General features: G+C 43.0%; 1 protein-coding gene across 1 annotated transcript in view; it reads right to left on the reverse strand.

Annotated features, from left to right (window-relative positions):
• Positions 1 to 24,527, reverse strand: part of LOC144692016 (V-set domain-containing T-cell activation inhibitor 1-like) — a 52,506-nt gene that overhangs the window by 537 nt on the left and 27,442 nt on the right. The window contains exons 2-5 of the mRNA XM_078560574.1: positions 17,350 to 17,535; positions 10,866 to 11,192; positions 5,660 to 5,944; positions 2,902 to 3,213 (exon numbers count right to left, since the gene is read on the reverse strand). Coding sequence (XP_078416700.1) covers positions 2,902 to 3,213; positions 5,660 to 5,944; positions 10,866 to 11,192; positions 17,350 to 17,407 — 982 coding nt within the window. The 5' untranslated portion in view covers positions 17,408 to 17,535. The remainder of the gene's footprint in view (positions 1 to 2,901; positions 3,214 to 5,659; positions 5,945 to 10,865; positions 11,193 to 17,349; positions 17,536 to 24,527) is intronic.

Below are 24,527 nucleotides of genomic sequence, written 5' to 3' on the forward strand. Positions count from 1 at the left end.
GCAAGAGACATTCAAATACTGGAGGTGGTGCTGCGAAAAGTCACGAGGCTGATTCCAAGACTCCTGATGCCCAGCCCCTTGGGTCAGAAACAACAGGAAAGACTGGCGAAACATTGCCTCGAATGAAGTTGACTGGGAGGTGATCTTATTGAGGTATATAACACTGTAAATGGTACAACAGGAAAATCTGGAAATTGCATCAAACTAAATTGTGAGAGTAGAACTAGGGTGACAATTGATCTAACGAGTAAAAGGCAAATTTAGGACTGAACATCAGAATGTTCTTCATACATAGGGCAATCAATACACGGAATAGAAGAGGGAATGCAAAATATTGATATAGTCAAGGACCTCCAGATCAACAAGATGGCGTTTCTAAGCCGAGTTTGCTTCAAATTGGTGGATCATAGTAAAACGGAGGATGAAAATATAAGGCAGCAATTTCATTCAACAAAATATATCTCCACTGGGATGACTGGTCTCGTGTGTGTGTATCTCATGGTCTGTTGAACACAGTTTTCCTTTCTAACTCAGCAGTGTAGTACAGCTTGAGTATCCTTTATCTGTAAATTTGAAAACTGACCACATCCAAAAAGAACACTTTTTTTGAATCTCATCGACCTTTAGCATGGGAAGTCTAGTTGTTCATCTGCACAGTTTACCTTGCAATTTTTGTAGTGAACATGTCAAAAAGAAACTCATTACACGTAGCCTAGATTTATTATACAGTGATACATCTTACTTTTCTAGTTATTTTATTTGCTTCAGGCTATAGCTAGCCTAGGCTTAGGCTATTGTAATGCAAGTCTATATGCGATATCCAAAAACCAAAATTATCTGAAATCCGAACTTCAGTCAGCTCAGGGGGTTTCAGATAAAGGATACTTGACCTGTATTTAAAACTGTATTGTGTAATTGTATATGTGTCCATCAGAGGGAGCTAGTCAAAATGTAATGCTTTCCTTGATTTCGTAAGCTCTTGGTAAATGTAATATGTGAGCCAGAAAATTAAGAATAAAAGGAGACGGAAAGTGCGATTAAAATAAGTGGCTAGTTTCTTTTTTTGGCCTACGCAAACACGATGGGCTGAATGGCCTCTTTCTATGGTTCTAGAAGTGTAAGAATTTCACTATGAAATTGCACTATGTAATACTTACATATGAACATGCCAATATTATTAAATTCTTACACTTCTAGAACCATAGAAAGAGGCCATTCAGCCCATCGTGTTTGCACAGGTCAAAAAAAGAAACTAGCCACTTATTTTAATCACACTTTCCAGCACCTAGTCTACAACCTTGCAGGTTACAGTACTTCAGATGCAGATCCAGGTACCTTTTAAATGAGTTGAGCACTTCAGACTCAACTGCCAACTTAGGCAGTGAATTCCAGATGCCCACCATCCTCTGAGTGAAAAAGTTTTTCCTCATGTCCCCTCTAATCCTTCTACCAATCACCTTGAATCTATGCCCCTAGTAATTGACTCCTCAGCCAGGGTAAACAAATCTTTCCGGTCTACCCTATCTAAGCCCCTCATAATTTTGGAGACCCTTTCGCCTCCTCCGTTCTAAGGAAAACATTGAGTTCAACAATTTCAGATCATGACCTCTCTCCTCCATCCCTACCCCCTTTGCGATCCCCCTTTTTCCAATAATTTAAAACAAATTTTTTACAAATATATTTTTCTTTTCCCTCCTATTTTAAAATTTATTTCAATCTATTGTTTCATCTCCACCTTTTAGCTCATTTTGATCCCTTTCCCCCACCCCACCCCACCCCCACTAGGGCCATCTGCCACTTGCTCGTCCTGCTTTCTACCCTTAATGTCCCCATTAGCACATCCTTTAGATAATATCACCACCATCAACACCCTTTTGTCTATGACATCTTTGGCAGTCTCTTCTAGGCCTCCACCTATCATTGGCCCCCTATCGAGCTCTACCTGTCCCACCCACCCCCCTCTACCAGCTTATATTTCATCTAATTTCTATATGTCTTAGTTCTGATGAAGGGTATTACGGACTCGAAACGTCAGCTATATCCCTCTCTGCAGATGCTGTCAGACCTGCTGTGTTTTTCCAGATATTTTTGTTTTTGTTCTGTTCAGGTGTAAACTGTCCAGGTTGTACTGATCTCACCTTCCCCAGAAACAGCCCCAATGCCTCAGAAATCTGATGCCCTCCCTCCTACACTAGCTTTCCAGCCACATGTTTATTCACTCAATTATCCTGTTTCTAAAAGTAAAAAATTGCGGATGCTGGAAATCCAAAACAAAAACAGAGACAGGAATACCTGGAAAAACTCAGCAGGTCTGGCAGCATCGGCGGAGAAGAGCACAGTTGACGTTTCGAGTCCTAACGACCCTTCAACAGAACTAGTTGTTGAAGGGTCATGAGGACTCGAAACGTCAACTGTGCTCTTCTCCGCCGATGCTGCCAGACCTGCTGAGTTTTTCCAGGTATTTCTGTCTCCTGTTTCTATACTCACTTGCACGTGGGACTGGGAGTAATCCTAAGATTACTGTTTTAGAGGTACTGCTTTTCAATTTCCTTCCTAGCTCCCTAAAGTCTGCTTTCAGGACTTTCCTCGTTGTCCTTTCTTTTGAGGAGCTGGGTTCAAATGCAGTACAGACTGATAGAATGAAAGTCTTTCCTCAAGTTGCCTGTTGCAATGCTCATACCCAAAATGAATTTAGATAGTCTACCCAGCTCGTAGCCAGGCTCTACAGTTCAAAATTGCCCACTCTCTGGCCCAGAGTGGTCAAGGATGGCAGCTTAAGAAAGTACATTTATTTTACATGGAAGACCTGTTTTACAAAACACAGGTGCTTTAGTTCAATCAAAGGGTAAAGTATAGTTTATCAAATTTTATTCTGTAAGCACATAATTATTGACAGCTTACCTATTCTTAAAATGTAGGTGAATACTTGCATTGTATCTCTGGTTTTGATTTCACAGATATATTCTCCTGCATCTTCCGAAGTTACATGCTGCAGTTCAAGGAATGAACATGGCGTGTTGTTTAACTTTTCTGATTGGCTCATCTTACAACTTGAGCATACATCACCATACTGGTGGACTGATCCACATTTCATCACAAATGGGGAGACTTCTGTTTTCCTAAACCTCCATGTAATTGTCAAATTCTGATCATTTTTGGAGAAATTGCCGCAAGTAATTGTGATGGTTTCACTCTCAGTTTTATTTAATCTGTCTTAAAAAAGAGCAAAAATATTTAATGTGTAATATAAAACATGTTACATTATTTTCCTTTTCCCATTTTGTGTGCTCAAGTGTCAATATTCCAAAGATTGAGAGCTCATTGTAAAATGGTTGTGTTTATTTGTGCTGTAACACTAGGGACACACTTCCTGCACATGTGTAGATGCTGTTACAGCGATACAGGAGTTACAGTTTTGCTTGCATGCTACACCCTAAAAGTATGCCTCAAAATGAAGACCAGGATAGCAAACCATGACAGTAAGGGGTGAAAATGGTAATGAGAAAGTAGTGTCAGTGCCGGCAGCAATAACTAGTCCCGTAGGTGCTAAATCCAGATGCCTTCTAATGAAGTGTTGGCCAAGTGCGCGGCACAACTGTTCCTGATGCCTTTCCAGTCAGCAGCAGGAGTTACAGTGTTGTAATATATACAGGAAACAAATGAAAGAGGGATAACTTCTCAATGTGGGAAAAGGCATTTTTAAAATATATATACATATACGGCTGATCTTTCTATTCGAGCACTGACTAAATATGTCCAACTCTAATAAATCTGATCCATTTGGGTTCAGGCCATTTACATGTTGTGTACTAGGTATCTATACTACTTGGGTTTGGTACATGCCCAAAAAGGGTTGGGAAACGAATCTACTGCTATGGGCCTTAAAGGCCTCCAGAAACTTAAAGGCCACTGATCTTTTGGTAATTTATCAAGATTTCTGATAGCAGTGCAGGAAACATGAGGGTCCCCTGCATTAATGATGACAGTATTATATCTTGCTGCAGGAAGTGAATCTTAGGGCGAATGTACTATTTATTTCCCTATCTGCGTGGTGTGGAGAGCATTGCAGGAGGTGGCGAACAGCATTAATACCAGTAACAGTGTCCAAATGGTAGTTACAATGCCAGGAGACAATAATGGACCTCACCAGGAGCAGCAAGGTAGAAACCAGCAACAGCAGATCATTTTAATGCACCATACCAACTATAAGCTTTCCTTTTTTGCTCATGTATTCCTTTGCTTACTCTCCACCTTTTCATGGGTGCCTATGACACTGCACAATGCACTACCAGCACCTCCCTCAGCCAGTACCATCTCTTTCAGTAAAAGGCTGCAGAGGATGAACAATTGCCAACTCCTAAGATTAGCACCTGCAAATTGCACAGTTTTTACTTCTCAATACCTGCAGCACCCAACCTGGCATATCATTGTAAAGAGACACCATGCTACCAATGGCAACTAGACAGTGTATGATTCTGCTTTTAAAGGTGAAGGCAGTAACTAACAAGAGGGAGAGGGGGCATAACACAAGTGTTTCAGCCACCTTATATTCTTTGACACCCAAATTCACGATGGAACCTAGATGGGCCAGCTGTAGGATTTGTTTAACACTTAAAAAGCTAAACTACAAATGCTTTAGACATAACAAACAAAGTCGAAAACACTGAAATTACATAGCAGATCAAGCAACATGTGTAAAGAGAAAAGTTATTTTCTGTCATTTTAAGTGTGACAGATGCTTTGATGCTCCAAAGGGACATTTTTCCCCTAAGTCGCCAGTTGGGAAACTGACTGATTCGAGAGTAAAGCTTGTTTTACATCCCATCAGATTTTACTCTCCATTGATGTCAATGGAGAGTAATATCAGCTGGGATCTATATCCATTTGATTCTGTTGGTTTCCCACCAGGCAAGTCATGATAAAATTGTCACCCGCGCATGTGGCTTTGCCCTTGCCTGACTTGCAACTAGAATTGCACAAGAAGCACAAAAGGAGTGGAAATCACGCACTATGGGTCTCAGTTTCTTTTTTCACAGTGTTACCATTGAAATTAAGTGTATATGTGGCACAATACGAAGGAAAATTGGTCATAGTTGGCTGAGATTTTCCACTCTGTATTGTTCACTAAAGTGAAAGGATTGAAAGTCATATGGACCAGCAGAAGTAGAAAATCCAAACCAGATGGGTCGGGTCTCCAGATTGTTTTGATACCAGCTTTTTTCCACAGGACTACTCCCATTGTGGTCCTTCACAATGCTGGCTGAAGCATCATATAAACTGATTGAGTCGTTGACTCAAATCGGTGGCTTGGACTCTATTCTGACTCAATTTATTTTTTGACTTGTGATTTGACTTAGGAAAAAAATTACTTGGTTACAACCCTACAATCTGACTAGGTCTTTGTGTGTAACAAAGTGCAAAAAACAACAAAGCAAGGTGCTTCAAATTTGACCCCATGGGTATAGAAAAAATGTACACCAGCACCTTCACTTAATTTGACAAAAAGGGAAATATGAGCCACAGAAAATGTTGCAATTACAAAAACTGTTTAATCATCAAATTATATCCAATTCAAATATCACAACAATGCTAAAATATTTTACATACTTGAAAACTAATGTTCGGGAGGTTTCTTTAAAGGTTATTTACCAATTGTTACCTTGCATTTTCCAGGTTGCATTCCATGACTGCTGCAATCGTTCATTCTTAATATTACATGTGTAGGTTATGTTTGATGTTTGATCAATCTTCAAAATGCTTGTAACACTGTGAAGTGCTTCTGCATCTAGAGATTCTTTTAAACTTGTGCCATCAGTTAGGTCATTCCCATCCTCATCTCGCCATATTAATGATGGCTTTGGATAAGTACCATATACAGAGCAGGTAACATTGGCTGCAGGAGACAGCATATTTGGGGGACGTAGTTCTACATTCTTCCAGTAAGCTGGAAAGAAATAATAAGCCATTGATTCCTTATTTAGACAGCTTAGCTTCTCAAAAATATTACCATTCAGCTTTACATGTAATAATGGCAATAAAAATCAGGAGAAATATAAAACAGTTTGCTGATTCACTATGACTCACTTCAAACTATCACACAAAGCCAAAATCCCCCTGCTTCTGAAAAAGTATTCAGGTACAACTTAATAATATATGCATTATATGTGATATATAATATTATATTAGCATTTAAAAAGTAAGGTACTTCCCAAGTCATTTGATAAAGTGCCACACAACGGACTTGTGAGCAAATATAGAACTCGTGGAATAAAAGGGACAGTAGCAACTTGGCTACGAAATTGGCAGAGTGAGAGGAAACAAAGTAGTGGTGAACGATTGTTTTTCGGACTGGAGGAAGGTTTAAAGTGGAGTTTCCAGGGATCGGTGTTAGGACTCCCGCTTTTCGTGATATGTAATAATGACCTAGGTCTTGGTTTACAGGGCATAATTTCAAAATTTGCAGGTGATACAAAAGTTAGAGGTATTGTGAGCCATTGGGAGGATAGTTAGAGCTTCAATAGGACATAGCCAGGTTGGCGGAATGGGGGGACAAGTGGCAGATGAAATTTAATGCAGAGAAGTGCAAAGTGATTCATTTTGGTAGGAATAATACAGAGAGATAATACAAAACAAAGGGTACAATTCTAAAGCAGTAAAGGGACCCAGGTATTTATGTGCATAAATCATTGAAGGCAGCATGACAGGTTGAGAGTGCATTTGATAAAGCCTACATTAACCTGGGGTTTATCAATAGGAACAGAGAGTATAAAAGCAAGTAAGTTAAGTTAAACATGTATGAACACTGGTCTCAGCTGGGCATCACACTTTAGGAAGGATGTGAAGGCATTAGAGAGGGTACGGTAAAGATTCACAAGAATAGTTCCAGCGAAAAGGAATTTCAGTTATGTCGAATGAATGGAGAAGTTGGGACTGCTCTCCTTAGAGAAGAGAAGGTTGAAAGGACACTTGATAGTGGTATTCAAGATTATATGGGATCTGGACAGAGTGGATAGGGAGAAACTGTACCCATTGGTGGAAGCATTGAGAACCAGTAGACGTAGGATTAAGATAATTAGCTAAAAAGCAATGGCGACATAAGGAAAATCTTTTTCATGCAGCGACTGATTAGGATCTGGAATTCATTGTCTGAGGCTATGGTGGAGACAGGGTCAATTTGAAGCTTTCAAAGAAGAATTGGATCAATATCTGAGAGAGAAATATGGGGAGAAGGCAGGGAAGTGGCACTGGTTGAATCGCTCCTTCAGAGGGCCAGCAGGGACATGATAAGCCGAAAGGTTTCCTTTGGTGCTATAACCAATCTATGATTCTATGATATGTATGGATAACAGAAACTGGAGATTAGGAAGGAGAGCCCAAAATTTGGACGAAGTGATGGATTTCAGGGGGGTTTTTAAAGGATGATAGAGAGGTGTGAGCTGAAAAACAATTTTTTTTCCCCCCTTAGTTCTGTTGAAGAGTCATACGGACTCGAAACGTTAACTGTATTCCTCTCCGCAGATGCTGTCAGACCTGCTGAGTTTTTCCAGGCATTTTTATTATTGTTTTTGCTTTGGATTTCCAGCATCCGCAGTTTTTTGCTTTTATCTTATGTGAGTGTTATATGAGTTTAGGTAGATAGAGTAAAAGTTACCCAACTTTTATTTCAACATTTGACAGTATATAATGAGAGAACACGAGCTATAGCTAAATATAAGAAAAATAAATATGTTGTGAATTCAATAAACACTGCAATGTACTAATGATTCAAAGTTTAGTTCGCCTTACAAATGTACAAATTGGCAAGTAATATGACAAGAACAGTGTCCTCGAGTGAGTTACATAAAATAGTGGTTATTCATTTGGGAAGCATATTAAGGATTTGTTAGACAATCAAATTAACTAAATAGGAGGTGAAGGTGTGGTTTCTTTGATTTTAGGTTGGGAATTAATATGAGATTTTGCAAGAAATATATGAAGTACTCTCCTCAAAAATTACCTTCAACCTTTCTACACAATAGCCTGCCGCTCCTCATATTTATCCTTCTTCCTATCGTGGATGGCAAGTAATTAAATGTATTTTTATGGCACGGCATCAGAGCTTTATATTCTCAGTCAGCTCTTTGAAGTTGGAATAATCAATTATTTTGGAAAATATTGAAGTTTTGAATATTTATAACGAAAAGTACCCAGCATCATGTGAGATCCTCTACAATCTCTCTCCTTATTACTTCTTCAACTTTCTCCAGCCCTGCATCCCTGTTGGCATCCACCACTCTTCCAATTCTGTTCTAATATGTGTTCTAATGTTAAACAAAAACAGAATTGCCTGGAAAAACTCAGCAGGTCTGGCAGCATCGGCGGAGAAGAAAAGAGTTGACGTTTCGAGGACTCAAAACATCAACTCTTTTCTTCTCCGCCGATGCTGCCAGACCTGCTGAGTTTTTCCAGGTAATTCTGTTTTTGTTTTGGATTTCCAGCATCTGCAGTTTTTTGTTTTTATCTCTGTGTTCTAATGTTGTTTAGCTTAGTCTTCAGCCATCTTGCTTGCCCACTTTTCAATTCTGCCCCAAACCCTTCCACTTAGCTTCATCTCTGCAAACCTTCAAAAGGCTCCTTAAAATCTACTACCAGGAATTTTGCCTGAAATTCTCCTGACCAGCTGACCAAAGATTGATGGAAAGCCTGCATACGCCTTGTAAACAGTGTATCTGCTGATACCACTTAAATTATGGCACCCATTCTGCAGAACCATTGAGTAAATTCTCAATATATCTCTATGACCACCGCACTTACTCCTTTCCAACTGCTTGGTTCTGATTATTAATATATTTATGGAAAATATATTTACCATGCTCTAAATATAAATAATACCAGTTATTTTTCAGTGAATTTGATCTAATCAAGAAGCTTGTGGAATTATTTTGTCATTCTGTATCCTCTCTATTTCAGATCAGTCTGGTTTAGTTAGGCTCCCTTGTTACATAGAAACATTCTGGATAGTAATGTACTTTTAGAATGATTTTAAGGCTTATAACCTCAATGGGATTGTGGAAACACTCCTACGATTAGTGGAAATGCTAATATTTGTGTAACTGTTTTTTAAATGTGAAATGTGATGGACCTATTGTCTAAGATTAGTATAACTTTAGATTAATTTGCCTTTTAGGATTCAATAGTTTGTCCATCTTTTTATCTGTAACAATTCTGGTTAACTCCAGAAGCAGTTAAAAGAAATAACCAAGACCTAGTTCAAACAAATTACCTCAAGATCTGTTTTTATTCAAACTAAATTGGGATCATAGGGACATAATTTGGGACAAGATTTAGTTATATAAACTCCTTGGCACTATTTTTTCTTTTCTTCTGTTAACAATACCACTGGTAGTGAGCGCAGCTACATAATCAATTTTGTCAAAACTTGCCGGCTATATTACGATGACAAAAAAGTAACATTTGTACCTTAGCAATAATGGAAGCCAGGGATGCCTGTGTGCCTCTGGCAGCCAACATTGAGTGAAACCTTGGGGTGATTTAAAATGTTGCAGCAATGCAATCAACTGCTGAGTGATCGAGAGCATTACAGAAATCATCAGCAGAGTCAGATAGCCAGTAAATTTTGTTTCCATTCTTTCACAGCACGGCAGAGACTGCTTGCATTGCAACATGGTGCTGCAGCAAAATTGCTCACCCTGCCCCCACCCTGGTTGGACAACTAGATACAAAATGTGAATGCTTTGATTCCAGGATATGGGTTAGACAGTTAAGTTCTGTCCCTGCCCAAGATTCACCTCTGAAAGGTATTGAAGGGCCATTTGCCTTGCAAAACTTTTCCCATAAACAAATGTCAAACTAATCAAAACTTTCCTTCAATAGTCTGCAAAGATCAGTGGAAAGGGAGGATTTGCAATTTAGAAGATCAATTGAGATATTGGGCCCAATTTTAACTCCGTGTATGCGATCGGTTTTGAGTGAGTTAAAACCTCACCAAAGCTGTTGAGATGTGATAAAGTCAATTGATTCATTAGGACCTCGGCATCAATTCCAATTCACTTGCTGCCTGGGCTTAACATCAAGTGCCCACACCTCTGTCACAAAACAGATGTGAGAAATGACAGCCACAACTCTGCCTCTTTTACACTTGCTTTTGTTATCAAGATTTCCTCTCACTCGTTCCCAGGATCTTTATCAGTGATTTAAGGTTTTGTATTTTGATGACAGCTCCATACGTCAGCACAGCCTTGACCTTGTCCTGAATTTCCACATTCACGTCAATTAATGATATGCATTGAAATGGGATGTTTTCAGCCTAGTCAGTGCTGAACTAAACCATGACACCCTTTGAAATATTATATCTGCAACATTTGCCCTCCTAGGGCTGAGCAGTGGTGTAGAGGTATTGTCACTAGACTAGTCTTTGAGCATCACAGGGTATAGCTCTGGAGACCTGGGTTCAAATCTCACCATGACCCATGGTGAAGTATATGTAAGGGAATCTTTGTGATGTGGATCAAAGGCAAATTAATGAAGTTGAGGTGCAGATCAGCTATGAACTAATTGAAAGACATTGACTGGCCTTCTCCTGTTCCTATCTTTTTATGTAAGTTTATTTTACACTTAGTTTTATTTTGAGATGATATTATAAATTTAGTTCCTTGGCCAGACTGGTGACGGGGCTGTAAAATGCAGTGAGCCATTCTAAACTCCATTGACTTCGGCAGGACCGTAAAGTCCCACAGGCATAAAATTCCGCCACTTGACTCCTTGATAAGTGATTAGAGTTAAATGATTTCACATTCTATTCATTTCCAAATCACAACCCAATTCACAGAAAATTCATTTTCAATGGAAAATAACATATATCTGACCAGCCACTTCTAGCAAGATGTTCAGTTCACGTTTCCCCTCTGATGTACTGATGTAACATTGGTACTCTCCTTCATCAGTCTTGTTAACTCCTGTAAGCTGAAGGGATGCATTCCCTTTCATTATCTCATCAGTAAAAAGCTTTGTTCTCCCTTTGTAGCTTTGATCTTGGTTGGATAACTGATCTGTTTCTCGATAAAAGCTGTGAACCACAATGGTCTTCGAGGACAGAATGCGCATCCAGTGAAGAACTATATCAGACAACTGGGTTGGTTGAAATGTACAAGGCAAAACCACGTCCTTGGAAATGATACCTATGCTGCTCCCATCTAAAAGGAAATAGAGCAAAATTAGTCTTTGCTGGGAAACAAATGTGTTTGAAATTTACGATCCAATTTCCAAATTTCAAAAACCAACCAATATTACTTCACCATAAACTGAAGGATCACCAGCAATGATTATGCACAGAATAGATCATTATTTTAGGGCTGGGGGGGTGCTGATGGAATAGACTGCTATGCAACATTATTGTGATAATAAAACATTGGGCAGAATCATCCCAAATTTGCACTAAGTGCAGTAGCAGGCAGGGAATACAATGTTTTACCCGGCGGCCGCATTGGCAGCTTTTTGCGCTGTATCGTCCCAAACCTGCCACATTAGTTATACATACCTGGGATACACGCTGTTTAGATGGCAGATGGGCTCTGATTTGCCTACCATGCCGTCACCTCGCCGTTTCATCACGCCAGGCACCACATTTAAAGTACAGCCGCGCTCAGTGCTTCCAGCCCAGGACTGCTGCAAAGAAGACATGGTCCCAAAAGGCAAGAAGACTGCAGCCCTTGAGGGCCTTTTGGATGCTGTGGAATTCCGCCATGATGTCCTCTACCCCTGCTCTGGCCGCAGGATGGGCAGCTACATTACCACTCCAGCTTGGTAGGCGATGGCAGTGGTGATCAGTGCCAATGCTGCACAGATGAAGTTGGCCATCCAGTGCAGATAGAGGATGAATGATTTCATCCATGCAGCCAGAGTATGGCAACCATTTCATCACTCTAAACTCACACACTCAAGCCCATCAAACATTCACTGGCATCTCACTCACTGCCAGCTCAAGGGACATCACCACCCTCACACACATACCCTCACATGTCCATCTGGTCTCATCTCCTCTGGAGACTGCCTCCTCAGCCCTCACCATCTTGAGGCCACTTGCACAGATCAACATGTGCCCCCACACACACCCTGGGTTACCTTCCTTCTCTCCAGCTCTTGTCCTGCAGCTCTTCCCTTGCCTGAGGCCACTTCTCCCCCTTCCCCAAGCAAGCCCTAGCCCTGCAGCCATTGAAAAGCCACCTACATCTGGTAGGTAAAGACCTGCCCATGAGCTCCCCTATAAGTGGTGCTGTCTGTGACGCCTGGCGCTGCGAGTACTGACTGAAGCAAAATAGGCAAATAAACCTTGAAGTCCTGAGTGAAGTGCAGCCTGCCAAGTGCACACCTGATAAATGATGTTGTGAAACACGTCGGCATGTGAGCGGATGATCCGGCAGGAGGGGACAATTCCGGCAGGCTGGCCTAATAGTGATATGCAGATGCATTACAATGAGGTTCCCAACATCCAATGGCGGGAAACATGGCCCGTCATCGGCAGGCTGAGCAGACGATTGCAAACTGGTTTCATGCCGTCGTGAAGCCAGTCACACCATATTGTCTGCTCACACCATCGAACACACACAATGCCAGCAGGCATGGAAAATCTCAGCCGTTAACGCTGTTTCCCTCTCCACAGATGCTGCCAGACCTGCTGAGTTTTTCCAGCATTTTCTGTTTTTATCTATAATTCTTGAACCTGTCAATTTCCTTGTAAATTTGTTCTTCCATAACTTTATAGAATGCACCAGCAATGTCATGCTGCTTCCACTGTTTCTTAGCTCTAATCGGATGCTTTCTGCCCTTGATCCCTCCAGGATCTTTCCCTCCATCACTGTAATGTTCTCCTTAATTAATAGTGCTGCTCTTCCCTCTGTATTTCCTCCCCTGTCATTTCTCAACACCAGCATCCAGGGATATTTAGTCCTTGCTGAGCTAGGCCCCCATTATTGCCACATCATGTTTCCACATGGCCATCTTGCCTGCAGCTCAGAAGCTTTATTTACCACACTCCACACAATCACATAGATGCATTGTAGCCCTAATTTAGACCTTATTATAACATTCTCTCTTACTCTGACCCCTCGTAATACCTTATTCATTAAGAACCACGTCAATGGCCTCCAACTCTGTTCACATGTTACTCTTATGGTCCCTAATAGGCCCAACTCTTTCTTTGGTCATCCTCCTGCTCTTTATGTATTTATAAAAATCTTCTGGTTTTCCTTGATTTTATTCACCAATATTTTTTCATACCCTCCCTTTGCGTTCCTAATATCCTTTGTAATTTCACCTCTTAACACTTTATACTCCTCTAGGTTTTCTGCAGTTTTGAGCCCTCAGTATCTGTCATAAGCTCCCCTTTTTTTTCTTTATCCTCTCCTTTAAGCCCCTTGACATCAAGGGGGCTCTGGATTTGATAGCCCTACCCTGTTCCTTTAAGGGGTCATACTTGAATGTTTCCCATTGATTTATCTTCAAGTAACTGTTTCCAGTTAGCTTTAGCTAAATCATATCACAGCTTCGTAAAATTACCGTACCTCAATTTGGGACTTTTATCCCATAATTATCATAAATCTAACCGAATTATGATCACTTCCACCAAAGTGCTCCCTAACTGGTACCTCCTTCCACCTGCCCAGCTTCATTCCCAAAAAACGAGTCCAGAATAACCCTCTCTTGTTGGGCTTGCTACATACAGGCTAAATAAGTTCTCCTGAATGCATTTTAGGAATTTTTTGTTCCTGCCGTGCCTTTTACATGAATTCTAATATTAGGGTAGTTGAAATCCCTTACTATTACTATCCTATTATTTTTGTACTCTTTGAGATTACGTACATGTTTGCTCTTCTATCTCCCTCTGATAGTTTGGGGGCATATTGTACACATCCAGTGGTGTGGTTGCCCCTTTTCATTCTTCAGTTCAACCCCTAAGGCCTCATGATCCTGTTAAGACCAGGTGAGAAGGCCTGAGCTGGCTCCCCTTCTATTCTGCTCCCTCGGTTGGTCACAACAAAGTGTTTTTTTTTTATTTCTTTTCCCCGTAAATACCTTTTCCAATGCAAATTTATTTATTTGTGAATAAGGAGCCAATCAAACCAGGTTTTTTGTGAACCTAAGAAAGAGTAAGTTTATTAGTTACTAAACCCGAGAAAAAACTAATAAAGATGCGATAGCACACACACATAGATATCAGAAGAAAGAAAGTTAGAATCCAATGAAAGCTAAAAGAATATATGATTAAGTAATTTGCTTGTCTTTGAGGTGTAAATTGTTGAATGTTGCAGCCGTTTGAAATTAGTGGTTTCCTGTAGAATTCTGGAGTTGACTTTGTTCAGGTCGGCACTTAGTTGAAGACACTCTCTCAGCTTTAGAGAGAGAGGGAGAGATTTCCTGCTCTTTTCCAGCAGTGTTTTCAGATGACTGTCATGTTTCTTTCTCCCTTTGTTTTTCATTCTGCTTGGCAGAACCAGTTTCTAAACTCCTGTCTGTGTATTCCCAGAAGGGGATTCAATTAGCAGGTCTTGCATTCGTTGTTGCAGACCAAGTAATCCCATTTTTTGTTCTTTGCATCTCCAAAACATTTGACACATTTCAAAAAATAAATCAACAGGAAATGGGAGCTATTTCATCCTCCACAGGGATTTGGAATGTTTGATGAGTATCTGGGTGGTTAGCAGTTCCTATTGTCTTGATAGGACTACAGCTGAATGTCAGCACTTTGCATCTTTAATGCCTTCTTTTCAATAGGGTCCCTGTCTGAAGTCGACTTTGACACCAACTGCACCCCGTCCCCCCACTTGCCAAAGGTGAGATTCCATGTAACAGGTCTACAGTGCAATTCATATTGAAAATTTACAGAAAAGTGGTCAACTTTACAGCATCATGGAAGCCATTTTTTGACCAGTGTCTTTTCTTGTATCTTTAAAAAAAAAAGGTCTTCTTTAAACAGTTCATTAAGTCGGTGGTTAACTGGTGAAGTTGTAGGTAGCTCTCACTCAGTCACAGTTTCCTGTTGTTGTGACATTCCTTCTGCCATATCAACCTTCCTCAGCTGTGGCCAACCAGGCAGGGAGGGCCTCACTGGGCCTCAAATCCTTCCTGGACTGCAGACTTCAGCTGGCCTAGTCCTGATGCCCTGGGAGGCCCAGGGGCTGACTGGAAAATTCCAGTTGGCCTCTGTCAATAGGCCTTATGTGGTCTTTAAATAGCTATTAATTGGCAGCTCGCCACTCTGGGAATATGGCCCAAGGCAGGATGGTGCTGGCAAAGTGCCATACTGGCCAGAGGCGTGGATTTCTGCACCTCCCCATTTCTGCACTTGCCCCCCATCGAGGAGTAAAAGTCCAGCCCCGAATCATGGTCCTGTGACGTACACAGCACCTCATTTTCAAATTCAGCTGTGCAGGTCCAACCCTGTGCACGCTTCACCAGTTTTTAATGGCAAAACAGCTGAACAGGCCCCAGGAAATTAAATTGAAGGTTATTCTTGTGGTGCCTAGGAGAGAAGTCCCCCTTTAGGGCCCACAAAAATAACTTGAGCTGCTGCCACCACCAACTGCACCACCACCCCCCCCACTACCCCCCGCCAAACATCATCCCTGGACTTACCTAGTTGTCTGATCTGGCACTGCCCTGAATCCAGCCAGCTGCACGTGGATGCTCATCTGGAGCAGGCAGCTTGTCAGTTCTATTTCAATAAGATCTGACCTTGAAAAGGGTCCTGGCCTCTTTGCTATCATGCCGGTATGCTCGCGGGCTGCCAGAAAGTTAAAATCTACCCCTTTAATTCCAATTGCTGCCTTTTCAATACTCTTTAAAAATTCTTTATTTTCAAAGAACTTATCTAATTCCCTATTAAAGGATGTCTTAGGAGTTGTTTTTCTAGCACACTACCAGCAGTACTGTTAAATAAGGGGCAATAGAGCCATGATTTTGGAATTTGCATTGTCAATGGGCAAGATTTCCCACTGTTGGTACGTGCTCAATAGTTAGCTGTGGTAAAGCACTGTTAATAGTTGTCTAATAACCTGCTATGTGAAAGACATTGGGCCGTAACTTCCAGCGATGTGGCAATGGAGTCGGATTGCCACTCTGCTCGAAAGTTCTTACCAGGAAATCCAGCCGATCCTATCTTGCCTGACCTTTTGACTCAGCCGACCAAGATCTGGGCAACGCAGTGCATTGCCACAGCCGAGTGTCAAGGGCCGTAGAGTCAAAGGTAAGTAAGCCACAGTCCTTTTATATAGCATTAGCTGCTGTAAACCAGGTAAGTTTAAAGGTCCAGCCAGGATAATATCTTTGACAAGGTAAGTGTACAAGGTAAGTGTACAAGGTAAGTGTACAAGGTAAGTGTACAAGGTAAGTGGTAGGGTTTGTGAGGGGCGGTGGTCAGATAGGGCCTTGGAGGAGGAGGGGTCGGTCTGGTTGAACCAGGCCTTGGCGGGGTGTTGGGTCAGGCCTTGGGAGTAGTGGGTCAGGCCTTGGAAGTAGTGGGGGGTTATCTGGTCAGGTCCGGTCGGGCCGGGCTTTGGGGGATGGGGTAGGGTCGGGAGAATCGGGGCTAGGGTTGGTTCAGGTTGGGCCTGAGGGGGGCGCGGGCATGTTGGGTTGGGCCTTGATACGGGTGTCGAGTTGAGTTGAGTTGAGTTGGGTTAGGCTTTGGGGTGGGGTGGCAGGGAGTCAGGTCCGAGTGGGCCTTGTGAGGGTGGTTAGGTCGGACCGGGCCTTGGTGGGAGGGGTGGGGTGTCTGGGAAGGGCCCAGTTGTGCTGGGCCAGGCCTTTGGGGGGTCCGGGGGGGGGGGGGGGGGGGGGGGGGAGTCGGGTCAGGCCTTGCGGGAATAGCCGGAGTTTGGAGAAAGTCACATGGGGGTGGTGGGGGTGTCCTGTAGGCAGGATGGGGGCTCGGAGGTGTCCCGGGTGGTGGGAGGAGTCCCGTGGGGTTGGGCATGGGCGAGTCCCCTGGGGGTTCAGGGGTATGAGGGAAGTCCCTTGGGGAGGTCAGTGTGGGTTTGTCCAATAGTTTCCCAGAAGCTAGAAGTGATTTTAATTCTTCAAACATTTTCTAGGCAACTATTGATGTAAGACAGTCAGAACCATCTGAAGTTTGCGATTTAAATTGTAATTTTCAGATGGTTTCCAGTGCAGGACAATTACCCAGCGGAGGTTTATGACGCCCTGGAGTTCGGAAGTTACGGCCATTCCTCTAATTTGTCCTTTGTTTTACCACCTTCCCCTTCATTTTAGTGAATTTATAGCCAATTTAACATGATTTATTTTGTAGTTAAAGCCAACATACAAATGTAAAACATCAATAAAATGGGATGTCACCTGTGCTCCGTAATTGGGAAATTCCAAAAACACAAAACCAGACTATTCGACATAACATCCTTGTTCTTCCTTCAGTTCACAGTAGGTTGCATCCAAAGTATCTTCACAAATAAAGTTACATGTAGACAGAATCTTCATTTCATTTCTCAGTTGAACACTCCAACTTATTCCTTAAGAATTATCTTTCTGCAATGAGAAACAATTCTCGCAGTTAATAAGAGTATATGAAATAGGAGCAAGAATAGGCCCCTTGGCCTGCTCCACCATTCAATAAGCCTATGGTTGATCAGATTGTTGCCTTAACTCCATTTCCTTGCCTGCTCCAGGGTGACCAACTCTCGTGGAGAAAATTAAGGGATATTCTGGCATGGTGGTCCATTGGAACGAGATGGGGAGTGGTGCTGTCATAGCTGTGAGTGCGTTGTTGCGGGGGGAGTGTGCTGTCAGAGCTGTGAGAGCGGTAGCGGAGGGAGTTCTGCAAGGTTTGCCTGAGGGCGCAGGAGCAGAGTGGACACTGCGCATGTGGAAGATTTAAACATCCGAATTAGAGGAAGAGCAGCATCCCGGATACACGCAGCCCAGGATACAGGACAATGAACTCAGTTAGGGTACAATCCCATAAAATAAGGGATAGTTGTTCACCCTAGCTGTCCATAACCCTTGACTCCCTTCAAGGTCAAAAATCCACCTAACTCAGCTTGAATAAGTTCAATTACCCAGCTTCCACTGCTCTCAGTGGTAGAGAATGCCAAAGATTCACAATTTTCTGAGAGAAGAAATTCTTTCCTATTTCCATCTTAAATTATAGACCCGTTATTTTGAAACTCTGCCGCTAGTTCTAGATTCTCCACAAGCATCTCAGCATCTACTCTGCCAGCCCCCTCAGAATCTTATACGTTTCAATAAGATCACCTCTCATTCCTCTAAATTCCAATGTGTATAAGCCCAACCTGCTCACCCTTTCCTCATAAAACAGCCCTTTCACCCCAGGAATGAGCCTCGTGCATCTTCTCTCAACTGCTTCCAATGCAAGTAATGCCCTCCTTAAATATGGAGGCCAAAACTGTATGCAGGGAGTCTTATGGCAGCGATGGGGGTCTATAACTAACTGCTAGATAGCCAGTGAGACCCCTGCATTGCCTCTTTATGGGAAGGCCCGCCACATCCTATGCCACTCAGACACTTAACAGGCCAGCAGCAGGCCTTCCACCAGGATCAAGGACCCAGGAGGTGGAAGTCCCACCTACTGAGAGCTGCCAGCCATTTAGAGGCAGGCAGCGCTTCTACACTCAGCAGCACTGCTGGGCAGGGAGTGGCTACTACTGTTACGGCATCCACCCAAGGCCTCAGGCAAAGGCGAGCACTGCTGGTTGGGAATTGCAAGGGCGCCTCCATCTCAAGTTGCCCAGTGAGGCATGTGATTGATGATAAATTTATTGGAAGTGAAGTTGTTAAGCCTCCTGAAGCAGAGGGGATAGCGTTCTGAATGGATTGTTTGGACCATGGGTGCAGCCTTTCCTACCCCTTTGGGGCATGGAGTGTCTTGCTCTGAAGGCCTGCCACAGGGAGGCTGTCTCGGTGGAGATAGAGGCCTCTGTGAATGGCAGGGGGCTGCTCCAGCAGCAGCACAATAGCAGCTCACCTGCAAACATCGGATCTAACTGGGTCTGTAATAATTCAGTTAGCTGCCTTTCCCCCATGGTGCTGGTAGCCCACCCACAGGGAACTTCTCCGGCGGTGGAAATGAGTCAGGGAGCCGTCATCATAGGGCCCGGAAAAATCAGTTCAAAGGTTATGCAACGCATGAAACTTGTTTTATGGTTGCGATTAAAGGTTGACTAAAGTACGTAAATGCCAAAGCTTGAAATAACCTTAGATCTTTCGAACCACATGCAATAAAAACCAGCGTTGTCTGTAGGAAAAATGGAGCAAGATGAGTAATGTTTCTAGTTATCAAGTCCAAAGCCACTTACAATAGCTGGATGGGATCGAGGCTTTACTGAAAATTGATCAAATTTATTAATAACCGTAATGATTATTGTTGCCAATTCACAGGGTGTTAATGTAAGCTGAAAAATTTGTTTTTAATTTTCTTTCATTTCATAAATAGTTTAAGTGAAAACAACTATGAAAACAAACATAATCCTGAAAAAAATCACCGACTAAGTAAATGCTTTCATAAAAAGTAATAGAAACAGAAAATGCTGGAGAAACAGCAGGTCTGGCAGCAGCTGTAGAGAGAGAAACAGCGTTAACGTTTGCAGTCCACATAACTCTTCTCCAGTATGAAAGAGATGTAGAAATGTGATGGATTTTATACTGTTTAAGAGGGAGTGGAGCAAGTTCGAAGGTCAGGGATGGGTGGGGGGAGATTGACAAAGACGTCATGAACTCAAGACAAAGGGAGTGTTAATGGTAGTGTAAAAACTAAAGAATGTGCTGATAGTGGTATTAAAATAAGATAGCAGGGTGTATTAATAGCAGAAGAAGGGTCAGCGCTTTATGAAAGCACAGCATAGAAACAAGTGACAAGTGGGGAGGGGGAGGGTTGGGGAAAAAGGATAAAAAAAATGTTCTGAGTAGGCACTTTACAGCCTTCTGGAACTTAACATTAAGTTCAACAAGTTCAGACCATAAACTCTCTCTTCCATCTTTATCACTTTTTTAATCCATTTTAAACGTTTTTATTTATTTATTGATTCATTTTTTCTTTTAAATTTTTAATATAAATATTTTCTTCATCCTCTTTTTAGCCATTTTCTTCAACGACCCACCCACCCACCCACCCCCAGACAACCCCACAGGGCCCCCCGCAGGGCCCTCTTCCTCTCCGAGTCACTCACCATCCTGACTTGGAAATATATCACCATTCCTCGCTATCGCTGGGTCAAAATCCTGGAACTCCGTCCTTAACCGCACTGTGGGTGTACCTACACCACAGGGACAGCAGCGGTTAAAGAAGGCAGCTCACCACCATCTCCTCAAGGGCAATTAGGGATGGGAAATAAATGCTGACCTAGCCAGCAACGCCCACATCCCGTGAATGAATTTTTAAAAATTCTACTTTAGCTCTGAAGAAGTCACACAGACTCAAAATGTTAACTGTTTCTCTCTCCACAGATGCTGTCAGACCTACTGAGTTTTTCCAGCGTTTTCTGTTTTATTTCAGATTTCCATCATCTGCAGTATTTTGCTTTTATCCATAAAAAGTAAGTTGCATAATATTCAATAAGAACAGTAGCGTACAGTGATTTAGGCCGGGGTTTTCCGGTCCCATCGTGGCGGGACCCACCGTGGGAGATTCTGTGGCCCAGCCAAAAGCCTGTTGACTTTCAGCGGGACCGGACGATCCCAGTAAGGCTGGAAAATCTAGCCCTTAGCGCCATTAACATGGGTGCTTTTTAGAGGAAAATGAACGGACACTGATCACAGAATCACACAGTGCAGAAGAGGCCCTTCGGCTCATCGAGTCTGCACCGACATGTGAGAAACACCTGGCCTACCTACCTAATCCCATTTACCAGCACTTGGCCCATAGCCTTGAATGTTATGACGTGCCAAGTGCTTATCCAGGTACTTTTTAAAGGATGTGAGGCAACCCACCTCCACCACCCTCCCAGGCAGCGCATTCCAGACTGTCACCACCCTCTGGGTAAAAATGTTTTTCCTCACACCCTCCCCCCTCCCTGTCCATGCCCCTCATAACCTTGTACGCCTCGATCAGGTCGCTCCTCAGTCTTCTCTGCTCCAAAGAAAACAACCCAAGTCTTTCCAACCTTTCTTCATAACTTAAATGTTTCATCCCAGGCAACATCCTGGTGAATCTCCTCTGCACCCCCTCCAGTGCAATCACATCCTTCCTATAATGTGGCGACCAGAACTGCACACAGTACTCCAGCTGTGGCCTCACCAAGGTTCTATACAACTCCAACATGAACTCCCTACTTTAGTAATCTATGCCTCGATTGATAAAGGCAAGTGTCCCATATGCCTTTTTCACCACCCCACTAACATGCCCCTCCGCCTTCAGAGATCTATGGACACACACCAAGGTCCCTTTGTTCCTCAGAACTTCCTAGTGTCATGCCGTTCATTGAATACTTCCTTGTCAAATTACTCCTTCTAAAGTGTACCACCTCACACTTTTCAGGGTTAAATTCCATCTGCCACTTATCTGCCCATTTGACCATCCCATCTATATCTTCCTGTAGCCCAAGACACTCAAACTCACTGCTAACCACCCAGCCAATCTTTGTGTCATCCGAAAATTTACTAAACCTACCCCCCACATAGTCAGCTATGTCGTTTATATAAATGACAAATAATAGGGGACTGAGCACGGATCCCTGTGGTACGCCACTGGACAATGGCTTCCAGTCACTAAAGCATCCTTCTGTCATCACCCTCTGCCTCCTACAACTAAGCCAATTTTGAATGCACCTTATCAAATTACCCTGTATCCCATGTGCATTTGCCTTCTTTATAAGTCTCCCATGTGGGACCTTGTCAAAGGCTTTGCTGAAATCCATATAAACTACATCAACTACACTACTCTCATCTATACACTTGGTCACCTCCTCAAAAAATGTAATCAAATTTGTTAGGCATGACCCCTCTCTGACAAAGCCATGCTGACTATCCCTGATCAAACCTTGCCTCTCCAAGTGGAGATAGATACTCTCCTTCAGAACTTTCTCCAATAGTTTCCCTACCACTGACGTGAGACTTACTGGTCTGTAGTTCCCTGGCTTATCTCTACGACCCTTCTTAAATAGCGGAACCACATTTGCTGTTCTACAGTCCTCTGGTACCTCCCCCGTGGCCAGAGAGGAATTAAAAATTTGGGTCAGAGCCCCTGCGATCTCCTTCCTTGCCTCCCTCAGCAGTCTGGGACACAAATCATCTGGACCTGGAGATCTGTCCACTTTTAAGCCTGCCAACACCTCCAATACCTTGTCACTCCCTATATCAATTTGCTTAAGAACCTCGCAGTCTCTCTCCCCGAGTTCCATACCTTTATCCTCATTCTCTTGGGTGAAGACGGACGTGAAGTATTCATTCAACACTCTAGCGATGTCCTCTGGCTCCATCCATAGAATGCCCCCTTGGTCCCTTATGGGCCCTACTCTTTTCCTGGTTATCCTCTTCCCATTGATATACTTATAGAATATCTTGGGATTTTCCCTACTTTTACCAGCCAGAGCTTTCTCATATCTCCTCTTTGCTCTATTAATTGCTTTCTTAAGCTCCACCCTGCACTGCCTGTACTCCACTAATGCCTCCACTGATCTGCTTCCCTTGTACCTGCTAAAGCCTCTCTTTTCCTTCTCATCATAACCTGAATATCTCTGGTCATCCATAGTTCTCTGTGCTTGTTACTCCTTCCTATCACCCTAGAGGAAACATGTTGAGCCTGTACCCTCCCCATTTCTTTTTTGAACACCCCCCACTGTTCCTCTGTAGATTTCCCCACAAGTAACTGTTCCCAGTCTACCTTGGCCAGATCCTGCCTTATTTTACTAAAATGCACTCTCCCCCAATCCAAAACAATTTTTGCAACTTATTGATTTCTTTGTCCATAACAAACTTAAATTGTACCATGTTGTGGTGGCTATCGCTAAAATGTTCCCCCACCACCACCTCAGCCACCTGTCCGGCTTCATTCCCCAGAATTAGGTCCAGCACTGCACCGTCCCTTGTTGGACGCTCTACATATTGACCTAAAAAGTTCTCCTGTACACATTTCAAGAAATCTACTCCATCCAAGCCCCATCCAAACACTATGTCTATCCCAATTAATGTTGGCAAAGTTGAAATCACCTAATATAATTACCCTATTGTTATTCTTTTTACGCACCTCTACAAATTGTGCACATATTTGCTCCTCAATTTCCCACTGACTATCTGGGGGTCTATAATAAACACTGAATAATGTGGTTGCCCCTTTTTTATTCCTAAACTCTACCCACAAAGCTTCAGTCGATGCCCCCTCCAAAATATCATCTTTCCTTACTGCAGTAACTGACTCCTTAACTAATAATGCAACGCCTCCTCCTCTTTTACCCCCTCCCCTGTCTCACCTGAAGATTTTATATCCCGGAATGTTGAGCTGGCAATCCTGCCCTTCCCTCAACCATGTCTCAGTGATGGCTACTATATTACAATTCCACATGTCAATCCTCACCCTTAACTCATCTGTTTTACCTGTAATGCTCCTGGCATTAAAGTAGAGGCCACCCAGCCTTGCCTTACTCCCTTGAAGCTTATTGCAGCAGTACTCCCTCTGACTTGATTGTTTTACTGTATTATAATGTGTCCCTCTTCTGTTAACATTCTGTGTCCCCTCCCCCTGCTGAATTAGTTTAAACTCCTCCCAACAGCACTTGGAAACCTGCCCGTAAGGATGTTAGTCCCACTCTGGTTCAGATGTAGATTGTCCCGCTTGTACAGGTCCCACCTTCCCCAGAAACGGTCCCAGTGATCCAGGAATCTAAAACCCTCCCTCCTGCACCAACTCTTAAAACACATATTCATCTGTGCTATTCTCCTATTTCTGAGCTCGCTAGCACGTGGCACTGGGAGTAATCCAAAGATTACAAACCGAGAGGTCTTGCTTTTTAGTCCACTGCCTAACTGCCTGAATTCTTGATGCAAGACCTCATCCCTCTTTCTACCTATGTCATTGGTACCAACATATACCATGACCTCTGTCTTATCACCCTCCCCCTTCAGGATGCCCTGCAGCCGTTCAGTGACATCCTGGACCCTGGCACCAGGGAGGCAACATACCATCCTGGAGTTACGTTGACGGCCACAGTAGCGCCTATCTGTTCCCCTGACTATAGAATCCCCTATTACTATTGCTCTTCCTCCCTTCCTCCCCTCCTGTAGAGACAGGCTGCTTGTGGTGCCAGAAGCTTGGCTCTGTCTGCACTCCCTGGAGGAACCAGCGGACTCATCAGCCTCCAAAACAGAATACCGATCTGTGCGCGGGACCCCAGGGGATTCCTGAACTACCTGCCTGTTTCTCTTGGACTGCCTGGTGGTCACCCATTTCCTTACTTCCTCAAGTCCCTTCATCTGCGGTGTGACCACCTCTCTAAACATGCTATTCACGATGCTCTCAGACTCGCGGATGCTCCACAGTGTCCCCAGCCGCCATTCCAGCTCTGAAACCT

Source organism: Cetorhinus maximus, chromosome 16 (assembly GCF_964194155.1).
Source record: "Cetorhinus maximus chromosome 16, sCetMax3.hap1.1, whole genome shotgun sequence".
Taxonomy (NCBI): domain Eukaryota; kingdom Metazoa; phylum Chordata; class Chondrichthyes; order Lamniformes; family Cetorhinidae; genus Cetorhinus; species Cetorhinus maximus.